Source organism: Pogoniulus pusillus, chromosome 10 (genome assembly GCF_015220805.1).
Source record: "Pogoniulus pusillus isolate bPogPus1 chromosome 10, bPogPus1.pri, whole genome shotgun sequence".
NCBI lineage: Eukaryota > Metazoa > Chordata > Aves > Piciformes > Lybiidae > Pogoniulus > Pogoniulus pusillus.
In genome coordinates this window covers 6,658,918-6,678,192 of record NC_087273.1, presented here as the reverse complement: position 1 = coordinate 6,678,192, position 19,275 = coordinate 6,658,918, and the positions used below count along the sequence as shown (strand labels likewise).

At 49.9% G+C, this 19,275-nt stretch overlaps 1 protein-coding gene across 3 annotated transcripts in view; it reads left to right on the top strand.

Annotated features, from left to right (window-relative positions):
* Positions 1-19,275, top strand: part of MTHFD2L (methylenetetrahydrofolate dehydrogenase (NADP+ dependent) 2 like) — a 34,892-nt gene that overhangs the window by 12,742 nt on the left and 2,875 nt on the right. For 2 of the 3 annotated variants that reach the window (XR_010303654.1, XM_064149668.1), the window contains exons 6-7: positions 3,782-3,874; positions 7,673-7,798. Coding sequence is in view for 2 of the 3 variants with exons in the window: in XM_064149668.1 (XP_064005738.1) it covers positions 3,782-3,874; positions 7,673-7,798 (219 nt within the window). In the remaining variant the exon portion in view is untranslated. Of the gene's footprint in view, positions 1-3,781; positions 3,875-7,672; positions 7,799-7,940; positions 8,142-19,275 lie in introns of those variants that run through there. The other variant, XM_064149667.1, reaches the window with a different exon arrangement.

Here is a 19,275-nt window from a genome sequence, read left to right as displayed (position 1 = left end):
TCTGCTTCTGGGGTGATTTGAATGTAGAAGCTGCAGTGTCCTGCAGATGGCAACATCTGCTCAGGTCCAGCCCTGCCCAAACTCTTAAAACCCAGCTGAGGTTGTGTGGGCAGGCCCAGAGACCATCTCTGGTTTATGAGCTAGCGACTTGGCTCAGCACCAGCATGCAGAATCTTAACTCTTCCATCTATTCCTCTTCTTTCAGCAGAAGTAGCAGTGTAAAAATAGTTGTTTATTTTCTCTTTTGGCCTCACCTGGTCATAAATAAATGGAAGCCCTGCCCTTCCTGAGGTGTCTGTAAGCTTCTGGACTTCTCTGTGGAAGGTAGGGGCCTGTTTTGGTTGGGTTTTGGTTGGTTTTCTTCTTTTTCTTTCCTTTCCTCTTTGGTAGTGAAAGCAGTTACTTGGTTGCAGGAGCTGACTGCAGACTCATTCCTCACTAAGATCTCGAGGGGCAAGTAGCCCTGATTTGGTTTCTCAGAAGGTGTCACTATTTGTAACTGGGGATTTTATGGGTTTTACTCTGCTGAATACAGGGCAAGCACCAGCCTCAGGACAGGCAGATAGGGGTGACAGGAGAGATGGAGAGGGACTTCTGGTGAGGGCTGGGAGTGAGAGGATGAGGGGCAATGGATTGGAGATGGAAGAGGGGAGATTCAGACTGGAGATGAGGAAGAAATTCTTGACAGTGAGGCTGGGGAAGCACTGGCACAGATTGTCTAGGGAGGCTGTGGATGCCCTCTCCTTGGAGGTGTTCAAGGCCAGGTCGGAAGAAGCCTTCAGCAACCTGGGCTAGTGGGAAGTGTCCCTGCCCATGGCAGGGGTTTGGAACTGAATGATCTTCAAGGTCCCTTCCAACCCAACCCATTCTATGAATCTAGGAATCTTGAAGGTCTTTTCCAACAGAAGTAAGTCTGTATATATTTTTGGAAGTTATGAATATGATTTTGGGCCAGACACCCTTCTTTCATTTAAATTGGGAAGCTCCTTTGTTTTATTCCAGCCTTTCCTTCCAGGATCTAGTGCTAAGTCCATTATTTGGCTTTTCTGCATGGAGGATAATCCTCAGAAGCTGGAGTGTGATGGCCAGGCTGTTAGCCAAGAGCAGGGAAGAGCAGGCCTGGTTCTGCTACAGGGGAAAAAGGGATTGGTGAGCAAACAAGAACCATGGCACAGCAATGTGCCCTTGTGGCCAAGAGGGCCAATGGGATCCTGGGGTGTATTAGGAGGACTGTGTAGAGCAGATCGAGGGAGGTTTTCCTCCCCCTCTACTCTGCCCTGGTGAGACCTCATCTTGAATACTGGGCTCAGTTTTGGGCTCCCCAGTTTGAGGGACAGGGATCTGCTGGGGAGGGTCCAGCAAAGGGCTATGAGGATGATTAGGGGACAGGAGGGCATGGCTGATGAGGAGAGGCTGAGGGACCTGGGGCTGCTTAGTCTGGAGAAGAGAAGACTGAGAGGGGATTTGATAAATGTTTATAAGTATCTGAAGGCTGCCAGGAGGGGGGGGACAGGCTCTGCTCACTGCTCCCTGTGATAGGACAAGGAGCAATGGGTGTAAATTGCAGCACAAGAGGTTCTGCCTCAACACAAGGAGGAACTTCTTGACTGTGAGGGTCACAGAGCACTGGAACAGGCTCCCCGGGGAGGTTGTGGAGTCTCCTTCTCTGGAGCCTTTCAAGGCCTGTCTGGATGTGTTCCTCTGTGCTCTGTGTCAGATGGTATTGTCCTGCTGTGGCAGGGGGGTTGGCCTCGATGATCTCCTTGGGTCCCTTCCAACCCCTAACATCCTGTGAGCCTCTGAATATGGTTGGAAAATGAGGCCCCCAGAGAAGGAAAATTCCCATCATCTACAGAGGCTGTGCGCTGCTGACTGCAGAACGTGTGCAAGGCCTGAGTGCAAAGCAGCCAGCAGCTGGAGACAAGCTGCTTTAGGTGGGCAGCATGAGGAGTAACAATAAGCAAGACCTCATTGGGTCCTGCTTCAGTTGTTCTGTCTGCCTGAGTTGTTGTTTTATGGTCCCAAAGATATTTGAGGAGGAGAGCTGAAGGAACCTTGGTGTTCAGGAGGCTCTATCCCCTCGCTGAGATGTTGCTGCCACATAAAGGATTGCTGTGGAGGTGTTTTTGAAGACAATTAGCTCTCTGAGCTCTCAATACACGTTAAATTCACAGGAAGCTGCAGAAAGTTGGTGAGAGACTTCTAGCTTCTGGTAGTCCCTGTTATTCCATGGAATTGCTGGTGCACATCTGTACCTTTCTGTTCTCACTGTCTGGAAATGTCTTGATCTGCTGCTTTGAGGAGGTGATGTGCACCTTAGGGACTGAAAGAGAAGGGGGAGAGAGCAGAGAAGGGAGAACACAGCAGGGTGAAGATGAGATGGAAGAGGCCACATGAGAGAGAGGCATGACCCATTCCAGAGGAGACAGAGGTGATGGTAACATCTGAGATGGCAAACACTTCTAATTAATGTGGCTTAGGAGCCTGCAGTGAGTGGAAGGTGTAGGTGAGGGGATGCAAAAGCTGAATACTCTGCAGGCCAAATGGAGAAAGTGTTGGGAGGAGCCTCCTTTGATTAGCTTCTTGGGCAGTCATCGCCTTGCTATTGGATGCAGTGTGACACCTGGAGACCTGAGTCCCTATCCTTATGACAAGTTGTTCCCTATCAAATAGCAGGAGGTTCTTCATGTCTTAGAAGGGTTTATTTGCAGCTTCTTGCCAAGAAATGTGGATACCCACAGGAGCAGGCCCCAGATCTTTGGGGATTGTGCTCCTGTTTGTGATTACAAACACATCCTGGCCTGGTGTGAAGCAAGGGTTCAACTGTTTCTGTTTTATCAGGAGATACAAGAAGGGTTAAGACACCTGCAGAAATCTCAGCATCTTTCTGTCCAGTCTTTTTCATTCCTGTTGCTGTGCTTGAGCTACATAAAATGATGCCTTAGGATGTTTGGATGCTTAGGATGTGCAAAATATCTGCCTCTCCTTGATGAGATCTGTTAGTGCTTCAGTCCAGAGAGGGAACCTTTGCATGTAGCTACTGCTCAGCAGGGTTTCCAGGCAATCACACTTGGCCCAGGAGTGTCCTTGTTGTCCTAGCTACTAGGTTCATCCCTAAGCAGTCAGGGTCTACAAAGAGCAGAGCCTCAGCTGTCATCTCCTCTTGCTGGCCAGGTTATCAGCCAGATCGATTCTTGAGAGGGAATATCAGTAAGAAAGTCCATGCTGGCTTTGCTGCATATAACAAAGCTGGTAAAGGAGCAAGTTTGTAGTGGAGCAGGGGTTGGTCTTTTCTCTCTAGTGTCAGCTGATAGAAGGAGAGGCCATGGCCTGAAATTGTGCCAGGGGAGGCTTAGGTTGGAGATGAGAAAATTTCTTTGCTGCAAGAGTGGTCAGGGATTGGAACAGGCTTCCCAAGGAGTCCCCATCCCCGGAGGTGTTCAAGAAAGGTGTGGCCACAGCACTTGGGGACATGGTTTTTAGTGGCCGTGGTGGTGATGGGCTGATGGGTGGGTTTAATGATCTTAAAGTTCTTTTCCAACCAAAACAGTTCTGTGAGTCTCTGATTCTGAGTGAAATGATCCTGTGACAGTTGTTAAGCATCAATGCTTTCTCCCTGTGTGTGGCCAGCAAGTGATGTGAGTGTTCTGCCTGTGCTGCACCCCCAGACATACCTGGTGAGCATCTGTGCTGCTGACAGTGTACCAGAGTCGTTTGCACTGGCAGTCAGCACTCTGCAGGCCTTTTAGATGACAGCTTCTTGCCAATCTCTTCCTTCCAGGCGATGCTACAGTGACCATCACTCACAGATACACCCCGAGAGAGCAGCTCAAGATCCACACGCAGCTGGCTGACATTGTCATAGTGGCTGCAGGTAATGCTGGTTGTTGTCACTCCTCCAGCCCCAACGTTTGACACCCAAAATGCAGCCTTTGGTGCTGGTGGCACTGCCAGACCTTTCTGGCAGCTGGTGCTGCTGCTTGCCAGGGTGTCACAGCCAGCAGGGTTTCTGGCTGTAAGGAGGGTGAGGGATTTGGCTGCTTTGTTCTTGCCCTTCACATTTGCAGACTCATAAAGTGTTTCTCCTCACATGTGACACCTTTCCCTTAGGGAGACTTGAGAGTGAACTCCAGGTTGGGAAGCAGCCTGTGCATAGTTTACACAGCTCTCATTATGTAAATGCAAAGGTTCCCGTGAGTCACTGGCGTTCGGACAGGAGGGTTTCTTTCCACCAGCTGCAGGCTGCCTTTGTGAAACAGTGGCATCATTCCCTTCTGTGCCTTGGGAACAGTTGTGATTAATGGCTGAATTGCATTTTGCTTCTGTTACCATGACCCTGTGAAGAGGAAGAGAGAGGGAAAGGCCTGGAGGAAGGGGTCAGGAAGATCAGTGTCCACGTTCTTAAAGCAAAGTAGGGTGAAACACTTGCGGTGCAACTGGGCTAGGACAAAGGAACAGGCAGAACTCTGCTGCTGAGCAGCCTCTGGGGTTTGTTTATGGTTATTATAAAGAGAGATTTGGTTAAAATACCCAAACTAAGCAATCCAGCTCACTAAGGACCTTGGCTAAGTTCTGTGTCCCTTCACAGCTCAGGGTGTCCTCCTTCTCCCATACCATTTAGGAATGTGTCTTTCCTCTTTTCTCCTCCCTTCCTTCCACTTCATCATCCTCAAGACCAAATTCTTGCTTACTTATTGTCTAGATGGAGACAGATAGGTGCCTGTCTGAAGCTCATCACTTCCTGTTGAGGTGAGATGCCCTTTGCTTCAGGGCTTCTCAGCACTATCTCTTTTTCATGCCAGGTCAGGAACAAGAACCAGCTCAGTTGTCCCACAGATGGTGACTCAGCTGTGGGCCTGAGCAGAACTCACACACAGTGAGTGGAAGATAATAACCTGTGTGCTGCCTGGAACTGAAGGAGTAACTGCATCCAAAGTCACCACTTCCACTTTAATCCTCACTTCTTATGCTGATCAGTTTGTCAGCAGCTGTGCTCCTGGTCAAACGTTTCCGTAGCAATCCACCCACCTTTGTTCTTTGCCTGGGTCTCGGTGTCCTGTGTAGCAGGAGCACAATGCAGCTCTCATTACACACCAGGAGATAGACCCTGGTGGCTGCTGTAGGAAGGTGGAATCCCTCCAAAGTGCCTCCTGCTACTTGAGCACAGGGAACCTTGTGCCTTTGGGATCACACCTTGCTGGGAATGTGGAACCTGCTCAGTGGCTCTTGCAAAAAAAGGTAACTTCTACCCTGCCAGGCAAAACCAGCTGCTAGATGGAAAACAGCTTTCTGCATGTGGCTGGGTGCAAGAGCAGGATTCCTCTTCTCACTATCCCTGCCCAGGTAGTGCTTCTGGAAGAGCCCTCTGCATTCTGAGGGCTTTTCTATCCACTTGCACTCATGGCTTTCATAACACTTCAGCTCTGCTGCTTCTGGTTCTTCTCTTGAGCTAACAATACTCACCTTTACTGGTTGTCTCTTATTTGCCCCCAGCCTTGCGACCCCAGTTTCCCTGTTTCCTTTCATCATAGCTATCCATGCTATTTATTCCTTCCCTCCCATTCCCTTCCAGCTTCTTGCATCACAAGTTCCAACAATGCTGCTCTTGTCCAGCCTACCCCTCCCTAAAATATTTTACTGTGTGTCTCTGCTTCCAGGTGGAGCTTTCTCAGCTCCTTCACTACCACACAGCTTTGGGATTTCTGGCCAAAGCATGATGTTTCCTCCTGAGCACAGCTGCCTTCCTACCTTTGCCTGCTGTCCCTGTCTATGCAGACATCTCATGGGTTCTCTTCTTCTTGCCATCATCCCAGGCCTGTAGTAGAAGAGTAAGTGCAGCTTCACCTGTGGTGCTCACATAGCCCACTCCAGTGCTTCCAGGGCAGTGGAGGCAGTGGGCAGTCTTAGCCTAGTCAGCCTGCTGCTTCTGCTGTCTGCCTTGAGGGAGAAGACTCATCTGCCTGCTAGGTTTGGGGAGGGGATAAAGAGAAGCAACTGGGTTGCCAAATGCCAGATGAAATTCTCCTGGGACAACTCAGGATGTGATTTGTGATCCTCTTGAGTAGGGCTTGCTGGCTTGTCAGCTTCTCTTACTCTGGCAGTGGCTGCTTAGCAATGCTGGCAGTTGGCTGTTTTCCAGTCCTTGTCCCCACGCCAGGATTAAGCAGGGCTTTCTTTCCTCTCCTTGCAAACCTGATTCATCGTGCTCTACAAAAATGACCAGGGCAAGGTTCTCTCTCCCCTGTCCTCCAGCCAGTGCATTTGAGGAACAGCTGCTCTCAGGCTTATCTCTTCCTGCTTGCTATGTAAAGCAGGCTTAAGTAAACAGATCTGCTCATTTGGTTTGGGGGTTAGTTTATTTGTTGCTCTTAAGTATTTGGCCTATTATCAAACCTTTTCACAAAGGGTGTAACTGTGCAGCTTCCGTTAAGGCGCTCCCAGCCCTGCCGGCCTCGGATCAGCTCCCCCCGCTGGGCTGAGCCGGGACCCGGGGAGCAGCCAGCCCGCAGCTGCTTGCGCAACGTTGGAGGAGACGCAGCCAGATGTTATCAGATGGCACAGGAAAGAAGTTGAGGTCTTGGCTTGCTCAACAGTAGAAGCAGAGTTTCAAGCTTGTGTCCTATGGGGGAGTGAGAAAAGCAGAGCCAGGAAGGTTCTTGTATTGCCTGTATGGCAGTGACTGCCTGGCTGTCATCCAGCACTTCAGATGGAGCCAAAGCCCTTGGTGGACCAGTGCTTGCCTTCAGTGAAGCTACAGGCTCAAACCCTGTGCATTTGCTTTCTTCTCCCTTTTTATTCATCTCTCCACCTGATAGAAAGCTGCTTTGGTGGGGACAGGGAAGCTTAGATTCTGTCTTTGGGGACCTCTGTTTCTCACAGAATTGCTCAAGAAGCAAGGCAAATTGTAATCCTGAAGTTGGGATTTTCCATCACTCGGAGGTTGCACAGCAGGAAAGACATTGAGGAGGTCATTTGAAGTGAACAAGGAGAAGAGATCACAGCTGTGGCAGTCAAGGTGTGATGGGATCTGTCAGGATCTAGTGTTGTTAGTAGTGACTTTGGTCTCGGATGCTGCTTTGACTTAGCATTCCAGGAGACACTTGGCTTGTTGCAGCTGTCCAGGCATGGACTTCCAGATGTCTGCTCACCCAGAATGCAGCTTGTGGAAGCACTCTGATTTAGGTGGAGTTTTGTTTAGCTGGAGTTTCTTCATAGCAGCAAAATCCTAGCCCGGGACACTGCACAGATGTAGCGCACTGAGAGGTGCTGAAGGGATGTAGCATTGAGGCCAGGCCCTCAGGTCAAGCAGGGAAGTCTCCCAGTTTGCTGAAGCAGCAGGACAGGATTCAAGTTAAGATGTGGGAGAGATCAGAGTCTGTCACCAGGACAGTGCTCTGAAACTGCCACAAACCAGCAGGCACTTGCTTCACTGAGGTCATGCTGGCTGTGTTTGTGAGCACAGGCTTAGCTGGAAATACTCAGTCAAGTGGACAAATAGGCCTTTTCCTTCTCAACACCCAACCTGTGTGGAAGTGAGGGGTAATTGTTTGCTGTGTGTGGTGTATCAAGAAATCCTCAAGGGAAAGAGTTGTCTTCTTTCATGTGCATAGTCTGAAAGTGCTGACCTAAGACCTCTTGGCTACGTTAATCAAATGTCTCTTGATGATTCCAGGTATCCCAAAGCTGATTACAACTGATATGGTCAAAGAAGGTGCAGCTGTGATTGACGTAGGCATCAACCACATCCATGATCCTCTTACAGGGAAGACCAAATTAGTTGGGGACGTGGACTTTGAAGGTCAGTGAAAGGCTCTGCGAGCCTGCTGGGGAAAGCTGGTGGAGGTTGTGAGATTCCTTCATGCCAAACCCTTGCAGGAGCCAGGGGCTCAGGTGGAACAGCGCTTTTGCAGTGGTATTTTCTGGTTTATTCACTTAAATAGGAAAAACAAACTCTGTGTTTGTCTACCTGCTCTCCAGAAGTGGTGAGCTGTTGAAGAGAGAAAGTGTCACTTGCAGTGACACAGACCCGCAGAGGAGCCCTTGTGGCAGTGTGGTGGCAGAAGATGTTTGCTCTGTAATGCTCTGAGAGTCTGTGAAGCTTTCAAGAATAAGCAATAAAAACACTTTCTGCTCTTTCACAAGCACACTGTTCACAGCAAATGCCATTACACCACAGCTTCTCAAGCCTCCTTCACTCTTTACCACGTGTGAAAACGTCACCTCCTGCTTCAGAAGTGCCCCTCGTGCTAAAGTTTAGTGTGGGTTCATCTTCAGCTGTTGATCTTGGCCCAGGCAAGCCTAACAGATAAAAATTGGTGTTCCATATTGATCTTTTTATGCTTGATGCGTTGCAGAACGAGTTCACAGCGTGACTTGATTAAATATCTCTGCTCTGGAGGAGCTCCAGACTGGAATAGCAGGATTGTTGCAGCTGAAAATTAAAGCTTATTGGCAGAGTTGAGTGTGGGAAGCTTAGACAGCATTTACCCACATTATTAATGGTTCTCAACAGTTCCTTATTTTGATAAGTATGAAAATCACCCACAGGTTTTGGGTTGGTTTGTTTTTTTTTCCCTCTTTCTTGGCTGGCAGAATGTCTCAAAGCTTAATTAAATTCCACATGTTTCTAGCCAGCTGTATGTGTTTGTAAATTACATCACTGCCTCAGTTCCTGCTTCTTTTACTCATCATACCTGATGCCTCTCTGGTAGAGCAGAAGAAATTACCTGCACGAGTGCAGCTAAGTGATTGTCCTGGCATCTACCTGTGTGTGTTCCACAGAGCTCCAGCAGGAAAGCACTTGCAGAGCATGCCTTGGAATGTTTGGATGGCTTTCTTCTGCTGCTTGTGGCTCCACAAGTGAAAGGGTCAGAGATTCATGGGATGGGTTGGGTTGGAAAGGACCTGCAACATCATCCAGTTCCAACCCTCTGCCACGGGCAGGGACACCTCCCACTAGCCCAGCTCGCCCAAGGCCTCATCCAACCTGGCCTTGAACGCCTCCAGGGAGGGGGCATCCACAGCCTCCCTGGGCAACCTGTGCCAGTGTCTCCCCACCCTTGCTGTCAAGAATTTCTTCCTCATCTCCAGTCTCAATTTCCCCTCTTTGAGCTCAAGTCCGTTGCCTCCCATCCTGTCGGTCCAAGGCCTTGTCAAAAGTCCCTCCTCAGCTCTCCTGTAGCTTCTTTCAGGTACTGGAATCCCTGTTTTATTTTTTTGCTTTCAGAGCTCAATTCAAGAGAGATGTTGAGGTGCTGGAAGGTGTCCAGAGAAGGGCAACAAAGCTGGTGAGGGGCCTGGAGCACAGCCCTGAGAGGAGAGGCTGAGGGAGCTGGGGATGTGCAGCCTGCAGAAGAGGAGGCTCAGGGCAGAGCTCATTGCTGTCTACAACTACCTGAAGGGAGACTGTAGCCAGGTGGGGTTGGGCTCTTCTGCCAGGCAAGCAGCAAGAGAACAAGGGGACACAGTCTCAAATTGTGCTGGGGGAAGTATAGGCTGGATGTTAGGAGGAAGTTGTTGTCAGAGAGAGTGATTGGCATTGGAATGGGCTGCCCAGGGAGGTGGTGGAGTGGCTGTGCCTGGAGGTGTTGAAGCCAAGCCTGGCTGAGGCACTTAGTGCCATGGTCTGGTTGATTGGCCAGGGCTGGGTGCTAGGTTGGCCTGGCTGAGCTTGGAGGTCTCTTCCAAGCTGGTTGATTCTATGATTCTAAGTACAGAGAACATTCAGGCTTTCTGGTTTGTTCAGCAGGTGTGGGAGCAGCAAAGCTCTGGCTCTGAGAAAGGTGCAACTGTAGCCTCCTGTTTGTTTCTCTTGCCATCTCACCTAGGTGTAGATGCAGCGGCAGGGCCGTGACTCAGAGTTTCAGCAATGCCCTGTATCTGTCTCGTCATGTCTGCTGTGGGCTGTGCTCAGGATTTTACCTGGGGGGAGGGAAGATCCAAAAAAAAAAAAAAAAAAGAGGGAGGAACTTCAACTGGGATTATGCCACTGCAGTTGCAAGGAGCATTTCAGTGTGCATTGCCAAAGGGAAGTTGTTGTTGGGTCGTTGGTATCGGTGAAAGTTTCAGTAAATCTCTTACCATCACCAAACCCCATCCTGGGGTGCACAGCCCTGCAGTGCATCACCCCTGGCAGCTGCTAGATGTGGCAGTGAGGGAATGGGAGGAGGGAGGGAATGGGTTAGGTAGCAAATCATTTCAGCCTTGTCCTCTGTCTGATGGCTTGGCTGAATTTCGTAGATTCACAGAATGGTTTAGCAAAGGACCTTCAAGATCATAGAATCAACCAGGTTGGAAGAGACCTCCAAGCTCATCCAGGCCAACCTATCCTCCAGCCCTATCCACTCAGCCAGACCATGGCACTAAGTGCCTCATCCAGGCTTGGCTTCAACACCTCCAGGGACAGCAACTCCACCACCTCCTTGGGCAGCCCATTCCAATGCCAATCACTCTCTCTGACAACAACTTCCTCCTAACATCCAGCCTAGACCTCCCCTGCCACAACTTGAGACTCTGTCCCCTTCTTCTGTTGCTGCTTGCCTGGCAGAATAGACCAACCCCCACCTGGCTACAGCCTCCCTTTAGGTAGCTGTAGACAGCAATGAGGTCTGCCCTGAGCCTCCTCTTCTGCAGGCTGCACACCCCCAGCTCCCTCAGCCTCTCCTCACAGGGCTGTGCTCCAGGCCCCTCACCAGCTTTGTTGCCTTTCTCTGGACACCTTCCAGCACCTCAACATCTCTCTTGCATTGAGGAGCCCAGAACTGGACACAGCACTCAAGGTGTGACCTGAGCAGTGCTGAGTACAGGGGCAGAAGAACCTCCCTTGTCCTACTGGCCGCCCTGTTCCTGATACAGGCCAGGATGCCATTGGCTCTCTTGACCACCTGGGCACCAACCCCCTGCCATGGGCAGTGACACCTCCTACTAGCTGTGATAGTTTGGGAATTACCCAATCCCTCACACCATGAAATCACTCAGATTAGTCTCAGCCAGCTGGAAGTTAAGGAGTGAAGCTACATTTACAGCTTAGCACGATTTGCAAGCATATATATACACAATATATACAGTTATATACAGGTTAAAAGTAATACTGAAACACAATACCCCTCCCAAAGCAATCAGATTGCCAGGAGGCTCTGACCCAACCCCCTCCCCCCTCTTTCCCTCCCTTCAGAAGTAACCAGATCAACAGCCCCCCTTTATCTCACCTGCTAAATCTGGAGAGATCTGAGGTGAGATGTCAAAAAAAGATGACAAGGAGGTTAGAGGAGAAAAGGAGGTTTAATGAATGCTGCCAAAGTCATTCTCAGGCTGATACTGAAACTGGGACTTCTTCAGTGACAGTGTGCAGCCTTCCAGGACCTGAAAGGGGCCTACAAGAAATCCAGGAAGGGGTTTTTGACAAGAGCTTGTACTGATGGCATGTGAGGCAATGGCTTTGTGCTGGAAGAGGGGAGATTGAGACTAGAGATGAGGAAGAAATTCTTGGCAGTGAGGGTGGGGAGACACTGGCACAGGTTGCCCAAGGAGGTTGTAAATGCTCCTTCCCTGGAGGTGTTCAAGGCCAGGTTGGATGAGGCCTGGAGTGATCTGTTCTAGTGGGAGGTGTCCTTGCCCTTCTGCCAGAAAGAAGGAACAGAAGCTAGAGCTAACTGAGCAGTGTGTGAGGAGTGAGTGTCTTATCTATATTTTGGCTAGTTGCATTTCTCAGCAGGAGAATGAGTGATATAGGCTACTGTTGGGTTTTCTTTCTTTCTCCTCACAGCTAAGGATTGAATTTCTCTCAGTAAACTATTCCAATTAGCCTCAAACCAGCACAGTAGCCCAGCTTGCTCAAGAAGTCCCAGTTTCAATATCAGCCTGAGAATGACTTTTGCAGCACTCATTAAACATCCTGTAGCCCACCAATGCCTGCTCTTTCATCATCCACTTCTTTAAGTGGCTGTGGAGGGAGGGGAAATTTGACAGGCCAAGCAGAGGTTGCATTTGGTTTACAAGGAGGAGATTGCCCTTGTGGCCAAGAATGCCAGTGGGGTCCTGGGGTGTATTAGAGTGTGTCCAGCAATGCAAGAGAGGTTCTCCTCCCTCTCTGCTCTGCCCTGGTGAGACCCTGTCTTGAGTACTGCCTTCAGTTTTGGACTCCCCAGTTGAAGAGGGACAGGGATCTACTGGAGAGAGTCCAGCAGAGGGCTATGAGGATGATGAGTGGACTGGAGGGCATGGCTGATGAGGTGAGGCTGAGGGACCTGGGGCTGCTTAGTCTGGAGAAAAGAAGACTTAGAGAGGATTCGATAAATGTTTATCTGAGAGCTGGCCAGGAGGGGGGGACAGGCTCTGCTCACTGCTCCCTGGGATAGGACAAGCAGCAGTGGGTGTAAGCTGCAGCAAAAGAGGTTCTGCCTCAACACAAGGGGGAACTTCTTTCCTGTAAGGGTCACAGAGCACTGGAACAGGCTCCCCAGGGAGATCATGGGATCTCCTTCTCTGGAGCCTTTCAGGGCCTGTCTGGATGTGTTCCTCTGTGCTCTGTGTCAGATGGTATTGTCCTGCTGTGGCAGGGGGGTTGGCCTCGATGATCTCCTTGGGTCCCTTCCAACCCCTGACATCCTGTGAGCCTGTGAGGAGATGGAAGTGGCTTTCTTCACCTGGTCACATGAATGAAAAAACCTCTAGTGGAAGTTAAGTTTATTAAATGGGTGGAAGTTGTTTTGATTCATTTGCCAGATCCTAGCAATACTTGGATTCCATCCTCTGATCTCTAGGGGTTAGGTTAGACACTGAAGCTTCTTTTTGTCTCTTTAACCACAAAAGGATGCTGTTGCAATTTCTTGGGGTTTAACCTTGTTCATTATTAAATTCCATGTGAGAAATGCCTGGAGGGAAAAAAAAATCCTACCACAGGCCAAGAGAATTTGGTAGCTGCTCAAAAATGAGCTTGGAAATCTCTGCTAAAATCTCTGTTTCTTTGAGTCCCATCCACTTCTGCTGCAGGCAGCTGACTTGCATCCAGTCACCCACAGCCAGGGACCTTGTCCTTGACCACTTGCATCAGTGGGCTGAGGGCTGAGTGCTTGTGTGGACATGCTCTCAAGCCAAGGAGCACACTTGGGCTGTCCTTTAAACTCCAGTAGATGAGGAGCAACAGGACTGCTCAGTTGTGAATAGTTCACTCTGCAGGTCTGAGGTAGTAAAGGACAAACGGGCAAACCTGGAGGTCACTCTGAGGCACTGAGGTGCCTAGCCTGGTATTGCTGGGGCATCTCCCTCTGCCTGTCCACCTCCCCACACACAACCAGGCCAGCACTTTCAGTGCACCTCTCTTTCTGTTAAAAACTGCCCAAAATCTATGGTCCAGGCAGGAAGGTGCTTTGCAGCTTCTGAAGGTGAAGAGGCAGGCAGGAGAAGTGGTGGCAGCTCTTGGTTTTGGCCAGGACCATTTTAGTTCCTTTGGGGCAGCAAGTTTCAGTCTCAAGAAGGGGGAGGTGGTTCTGTGAGCAGGGCAATGCAGGTGTGGGTGTTCTTGGCCCTGGTTTATAGGGTTTTTGTTGCCACAGCAGCAGCACTAAGTGGGGAGGAGGGCTGCAGAGACCAGGAACATGAAATAAAGCAGCAACTCACATAGAGCATTGAGCTGGAACAGCTCTTTTGGGTGGAGCAGCTCTTCCAGGAGTGGCTGGTAGAGCAGGGTAGCAACAGAGCAGTGCAGCAGCTAACCTTTGAAACTGCAAGTGGGAATGCCCACAACACCCCAGCATGCAGGACCCCAGGGGGATTTGCTTTAAGTGCTGCCTCTGCATGCTGATGAGTCCTCCCACCCCCTTGGACAGGCACACAGCAATGCTGGGCTCAGAGTCTTTGTTGGGAGCCTGTATAGAGAAGAACTCTTTCAGGAAAGGCCCAAGGGATGTGGGTCCAGTGGGAGGGTTTGTAAAGAAGAGTTGTTCTGTTTTGCACAGCCAAAGCAGTGTAAGAGCCTCTGAAAAATGGTACCACCAGAAGCAGGGAGGGCTTCCCAGAAAAGGGTCCCTTAACAGATGGCACAGAGGCCATCCCATCCACCTGCCTGTGCTTAGCTGAAGGCAAAGAAGCTGTTGAGCATCCTTTTGCACTGGATTTTCCTGCCCAGGATGCCTTTCTTGCTTGGCTTCTGGAGGTGCTGGAGTAGCACAGATGTTTGCACTGCTGGAATTACAGTGCTGGGCCATAACTCCTTTGGTTTTCCTTTGGGTTGCTGTTTCAGATGGCTGCAGTAGGAGATGCAGGGCTAACATCGACAGCAAGGAGATGTGAGAAGTGGGGCAGGCACTTGCTGGTTGCACAGTCAGAAGAAACCCAGAACGTGCAGGGCAGAACAGGGCTGCCTGCTGGGACTGCTGGGCACGTGATTGACACTTCTGCAGGGCTGCAGCAATCCAGAGGAGCTTTACAGGGAGCAACAAAGCTGTGTGGAAACAGTGCTTAGGCAGGAACTGCTCTGCATCACTTAGTGCAGATGCACCAGACCCAGAACTGCCTTCAGGTTGAGACTTGCCCTCTGGTTTGTGTGATTAACCCCGCTTGGTGTCTGATGTCCTTAGCTTTAAAGGAGCCCAGGAATGAAGGGCTGCTTCCAAAGCAGTGGATCCTGTTTTTCAAGGAAACAATCTACATTTCATTTCTTCTGAAGAATCAAAGGAAGATTTTAGGGTTTTACAGAAGCTGCAAAATAGCAGCTCCTCCCCCATAGGCAGCTGATTTGCATCCCAGCATTTTCCAGTTGGCAGAGAAGCTCCTGGGAGAGCAGCATGCACCCAGAGAGAGCACTTAGAGCTGACAAAGTTACCCTGCTGAGCAGCAGAAACAAAGGCTCCAGAAGGAAACCACAGTGCAGCACACAGAGTGACAGAATGCCAGGGTGGAAGAGACCCCAAGGCTCATCTGGTCCAACCTTTAACAACTCCAAGGCTCATCTGGTCCAACCAAGGTTGCAGTGAGCTGGCCCAGCAGCCTGGCAAGCTGAAGTTGGAAACTGCCCAGTGGAGGGGACTCCACTGCTTCCCTTGGGAGGTGATTCCAGTGTCTAACTGTTCTCATAGGGAAACATTTGTTTCTGGAGTTCAATGGGAAGCTCTCAAGCAGCAACTTGTCTCCATCACCCCTTGTCTTTTCCATGGGACTCCTTGGAAAAACGAAGTCTCCATCCTTCTGGTAGCCACCCTTATACCAGCACCCCTTTGTCAGCATGAGATTGGTTGCAGTGAGGTGCCTGCTGCACTTCAGCAGAAAAAAAAACCATCTATTTACATGTTTGAGGAGCAAGGGTTTTTTGCCCCTTTACTGGCTGCCATTCCTCATGGGCAGTGGCATTCCTCAGATCAATATTTACTCCTAGAGGCAGAACCCTGTCACCTGGTGTACAAGGTTAACCCTCCAGGGGGAGCGACCTTGAACCTGACCCTAGGTGGTCTTGACCCCTCCCCAGGGGTGGGTCTGAACACCACCAGGTGATTCATGGTTAGCCCACTCCCCCTTCTTGTCTAAAGGCCTATAAAAGCAGGGGGACTGCCTGTTCTCTCTCTCTCTGCTTACCAGCATCCCCATCCTGTCCCTGGTTCTTACCACGTGGCCATCACCCACGAGGCAGACAAAGCCCTTACCATCCAAAAATCTGCTTTTATTCACACATTTGGTATTTGTTTTCCCTTCCCTATACCTTTGTAACTTCCCCACCTCAGATACCTTTTAATTTATTGTTAAACTTTTCTTCTGTTTAACTTCCAAGTCACAGTGAGATGATTTATTTGACTGTGCTTACCTTTTCCTCTTTCTACATCTAATTCCTTTCTTTCGTGAAAGGAGGGAGAAGAGGAAAGGGCACTTATAAATTGTTGTTTGGTTCTATCAAACATATTTGAGTCTCTGGGAATTAGAACTGAGACACCATAGGTACTGTCCCCACCATAGGCACCTGCTGTGCATTCAGAGACGTGGGTCAGCTTGTGTGCAGGAGCTCCCCAGGTGGTTTTATGCTAACAGATACCAAACAAATCTGCTGCCACACTGTCCCACAGGTATTTCCATAATGACAGAGCAGGGCTAGAGAAATTACCCAGCAAGCTGTGAAAGCTGCCTGCTGTTTATGCTGAGGATTGTTCCTGACACCAGAGGCAATGAATGCTGTGTGTGATACTCATTAGGGAGGGCTTGGTCCACTTGTGCACTGTAGCTCTTTGTAAGATTGGAGTAGTTTGAATAACAGCACAGAAAGAGGTCTGTAGCATCACCATGGAAACAAGCTTAGTGACATTCCAAGTGCCCAGCATATTCCTGTGCTCCCTCAGATCATAGAATCAACCAGGTTAGAAGAGACCTCCAAGCTCATCCAGACCAACCTAGCACCCAGCCCTGGCCAGTCAACCAGACCATGGCACTAAGTGCCTCAGCCAGGCTTGGCTTCAACACCTCCAGGGACAGCAACTCCACCACCTCCCTGGGCAGCCCATTCCAATGCCAATCACTCTCTGCCAACAACTTCCTCCTAACATCCAGCCTAGACTTTCCCTGGCATAACTTGAGACTGTGTCCCCTTGTTCTATTGCTGCTTGCCTGGCAGAAGAGGCCACCCCCCACCAGGCTACAATCTCCCTTCAGATAGTTGCAGACAGCAATGAGGTCTGCCCTGAGCCTCCTCTTCTGCAGGCTGCACACCCTCAGCTCCCTCAGCCTCTCCTCATAGAGTTTGTGTTCCAGGCCTTTCACCAGCTTTGTCACCCTTCTCTGGACAAGTTCCAGATGTGGCTGCATCTCAGTAACTATCACATGAATCTGGGAACTGGCAGGAACTGCATTAGCCATAAGCTCCCACCTCAGTGGCAGGCAGCTCCAGCCAGCCTCACTGGTGCAGAGACACAGTGTGTGTGCTTGAGAACGTTAACTGGAACCTGACACCTCCATTCATTGCTTAGAGTGCAGCTGGAAATCCCACACTGCTGTTGGGTTCCCTCTCCAAATTCTGCAGCAGTGAGTCTGGGGGTACCAGGCAGCTGCAAATGTGCCAGCTGTAATTAGCATGGTAGAATGGCTCAGGTTGGAAGGGACCTCAAACATCATCTACTCCAACTCCCCTGCTATGGGCAGGGATGCCTCTCAACTAGACTCAGCTGCTCAAGGCCTCGTCCAACCTGGCCTGGAACACTCCCAGGGAGGAGGCAACCACAGCCTCCCTGGCAGCCTGTTGCCTGTTCCAGAATGTCACCACCCTCAGACTGAAGAACTTACTCCTAAGATCCGCTCTAATCCTGCTTTTCCTCAGCTTCAAACCATTCCCCCTTGCCCTGTCTCTGGACACCCTCAGGAGAAGTCTCTCTGCAGCCTTTCAGCGGGATCCCTTCAGCTATTGGAAGGCAGCTCTAGGGTCCCTCTGGAATCTTCTCCAGGCTGAATACCCCCGGCTTCTTCAGCCTGTCTTCACAGCAGAGGTGCTTCAGCCCTTGGATCATCTTTGTTCTCACTCCAGCAGCTCTGTGTCCTTCTGATGCTGGGGACACCAGAACTGGAGGCAGGATTGGAGATGAGATCTCAACAGAGCAGAGCCAAGGGGCAGAATCCCCTCTCTTGCCTTGCTGCCCACACTCCTCTGGCTGCAGCCCAGCACACAGCTGCCTGCTGGGCTGCATGAGGGCACTGCTGGCTCCTGGGGAGCTTCTCAGCAACCAACACCCCCAAGTCTCTTTTTTCAGGGCTGCTCTCAACCCACTCTGCACCCAGCCTGGGTTTGTGACTGAGGTTGCCAGCTCCAGATGCAGGACCTGCTGTTCTTCAGCAAAGTGAGATCATAGAATCAGTCAGGGTTAGAAGGGACCACAAGGATCATCTAGTTCCAACCCCCCTGCCATGGGCAAGGACACCCTACCCGGTGATGTTCTGCATTAACTTCTGCTAAAGCCCTTTTTAGGTCCCTGCCTTGAGGTTCAAACAGCAGGGAGAAGCTGGGGCTGGGGGAGGAGATGTTATTTAATTTTCAGTCCTTGAAGTCTATCAAATATTCTGTCCCCATACCCTGCTATCCAGCTGCTCAGTGCTCCTGTACTATTTTTGGTGGGCCCCTACATTCTCCACAGTGAAGCAAGTTGGCTTGTTTGCTCCAAAAGAAGGGGCCCAGTTCCCCATCCACTCATCTTTTCCCACAGCCAGGTGTTGCTTCTCTGTAGTGACCTCACTGCAAATATATTTCGTGTGTCAAGAGTTCTGCTTGCTCAGTTTTCTCCTCTCTCTCTCTCTCTGCCTGCTTTTAAAAGAGCATTGGCTGTGAGTTTGCATGAAATTATTTCTAAGCAAGCAAAAAAAAAACCCCAAGCCCCAAACAAACAAATAAAAAGCCTCTCCCGGTGGCACTGGGGAAGAAAACCTCTGTAGTAATCAGGTTAGTAAGATGCCACTTGGCCTAAGCATTGTTAGCAAATAGCTGCTCATTACCCCTTGTCATGCAATGAGTTCCCAGCCGTTGCAGCTCCTTCCTTTGCAAGTAACCTGCAGTACCAAAGGATTGCATTTGGTGCAGCAGAGAAGGTTATGGAGTGAAGATTTTATTGCTCCATTAGATGAATCCCTTGTGCACAGAGGAGAGCTTGGCAGGTGTCAAACAATGCTTCAGAGTCTTTACCTCTTCATGCAAGCACTCAAAGTGTGAACTTACTTGGGGTAGAGTGAGGTGCTTGGAGCTATTTCCAGGTTTTCAGAATGAAGATTTTATTACTCCATCAGATGAATTCCTTGTGCACAGAGGAGAGCTTGACAGGTGTCAAACAATGCTTCAGAGTCTTTACCTCTTAATGCAAGCACTCAAAGTGTGAACTTACTTGGGGTAGAGTGAGGTGCTTGGAGCTATTTCCAGGTTTTCAGAATGAAGATTTTATTACTCCATCAGATGAATTCCTTGTGCACAGAGGAGAGCTTGACAGGTGTCAATGCTTCAGAATCTTTACCTCTTAATGCAAGCACTCAAAGAGTGAACTTACTTGGGGCAGAGTGAGGTGCTTGGAGCTATTTCCATGTTTTCAGAATGAAGATTTTATTGCTCCATCAGATGAATTCCTTGTGCACAGAGGAGAGCTTGGCAGGTGTCAAACAGTGCTTCAGAAACACAAATCTTTACCTCTTAATGCAAGCACTCAAAGTGTACACTTACTTGGGGTAGAGTGAGATGCTTGGAGCTATTTCCAGGTTTTCAGAATGAAGATTTTATTGCTCCATCAGATGGATTCCTTGTGCACAGAGGAGAGTTTGGCAGGTGTCAAA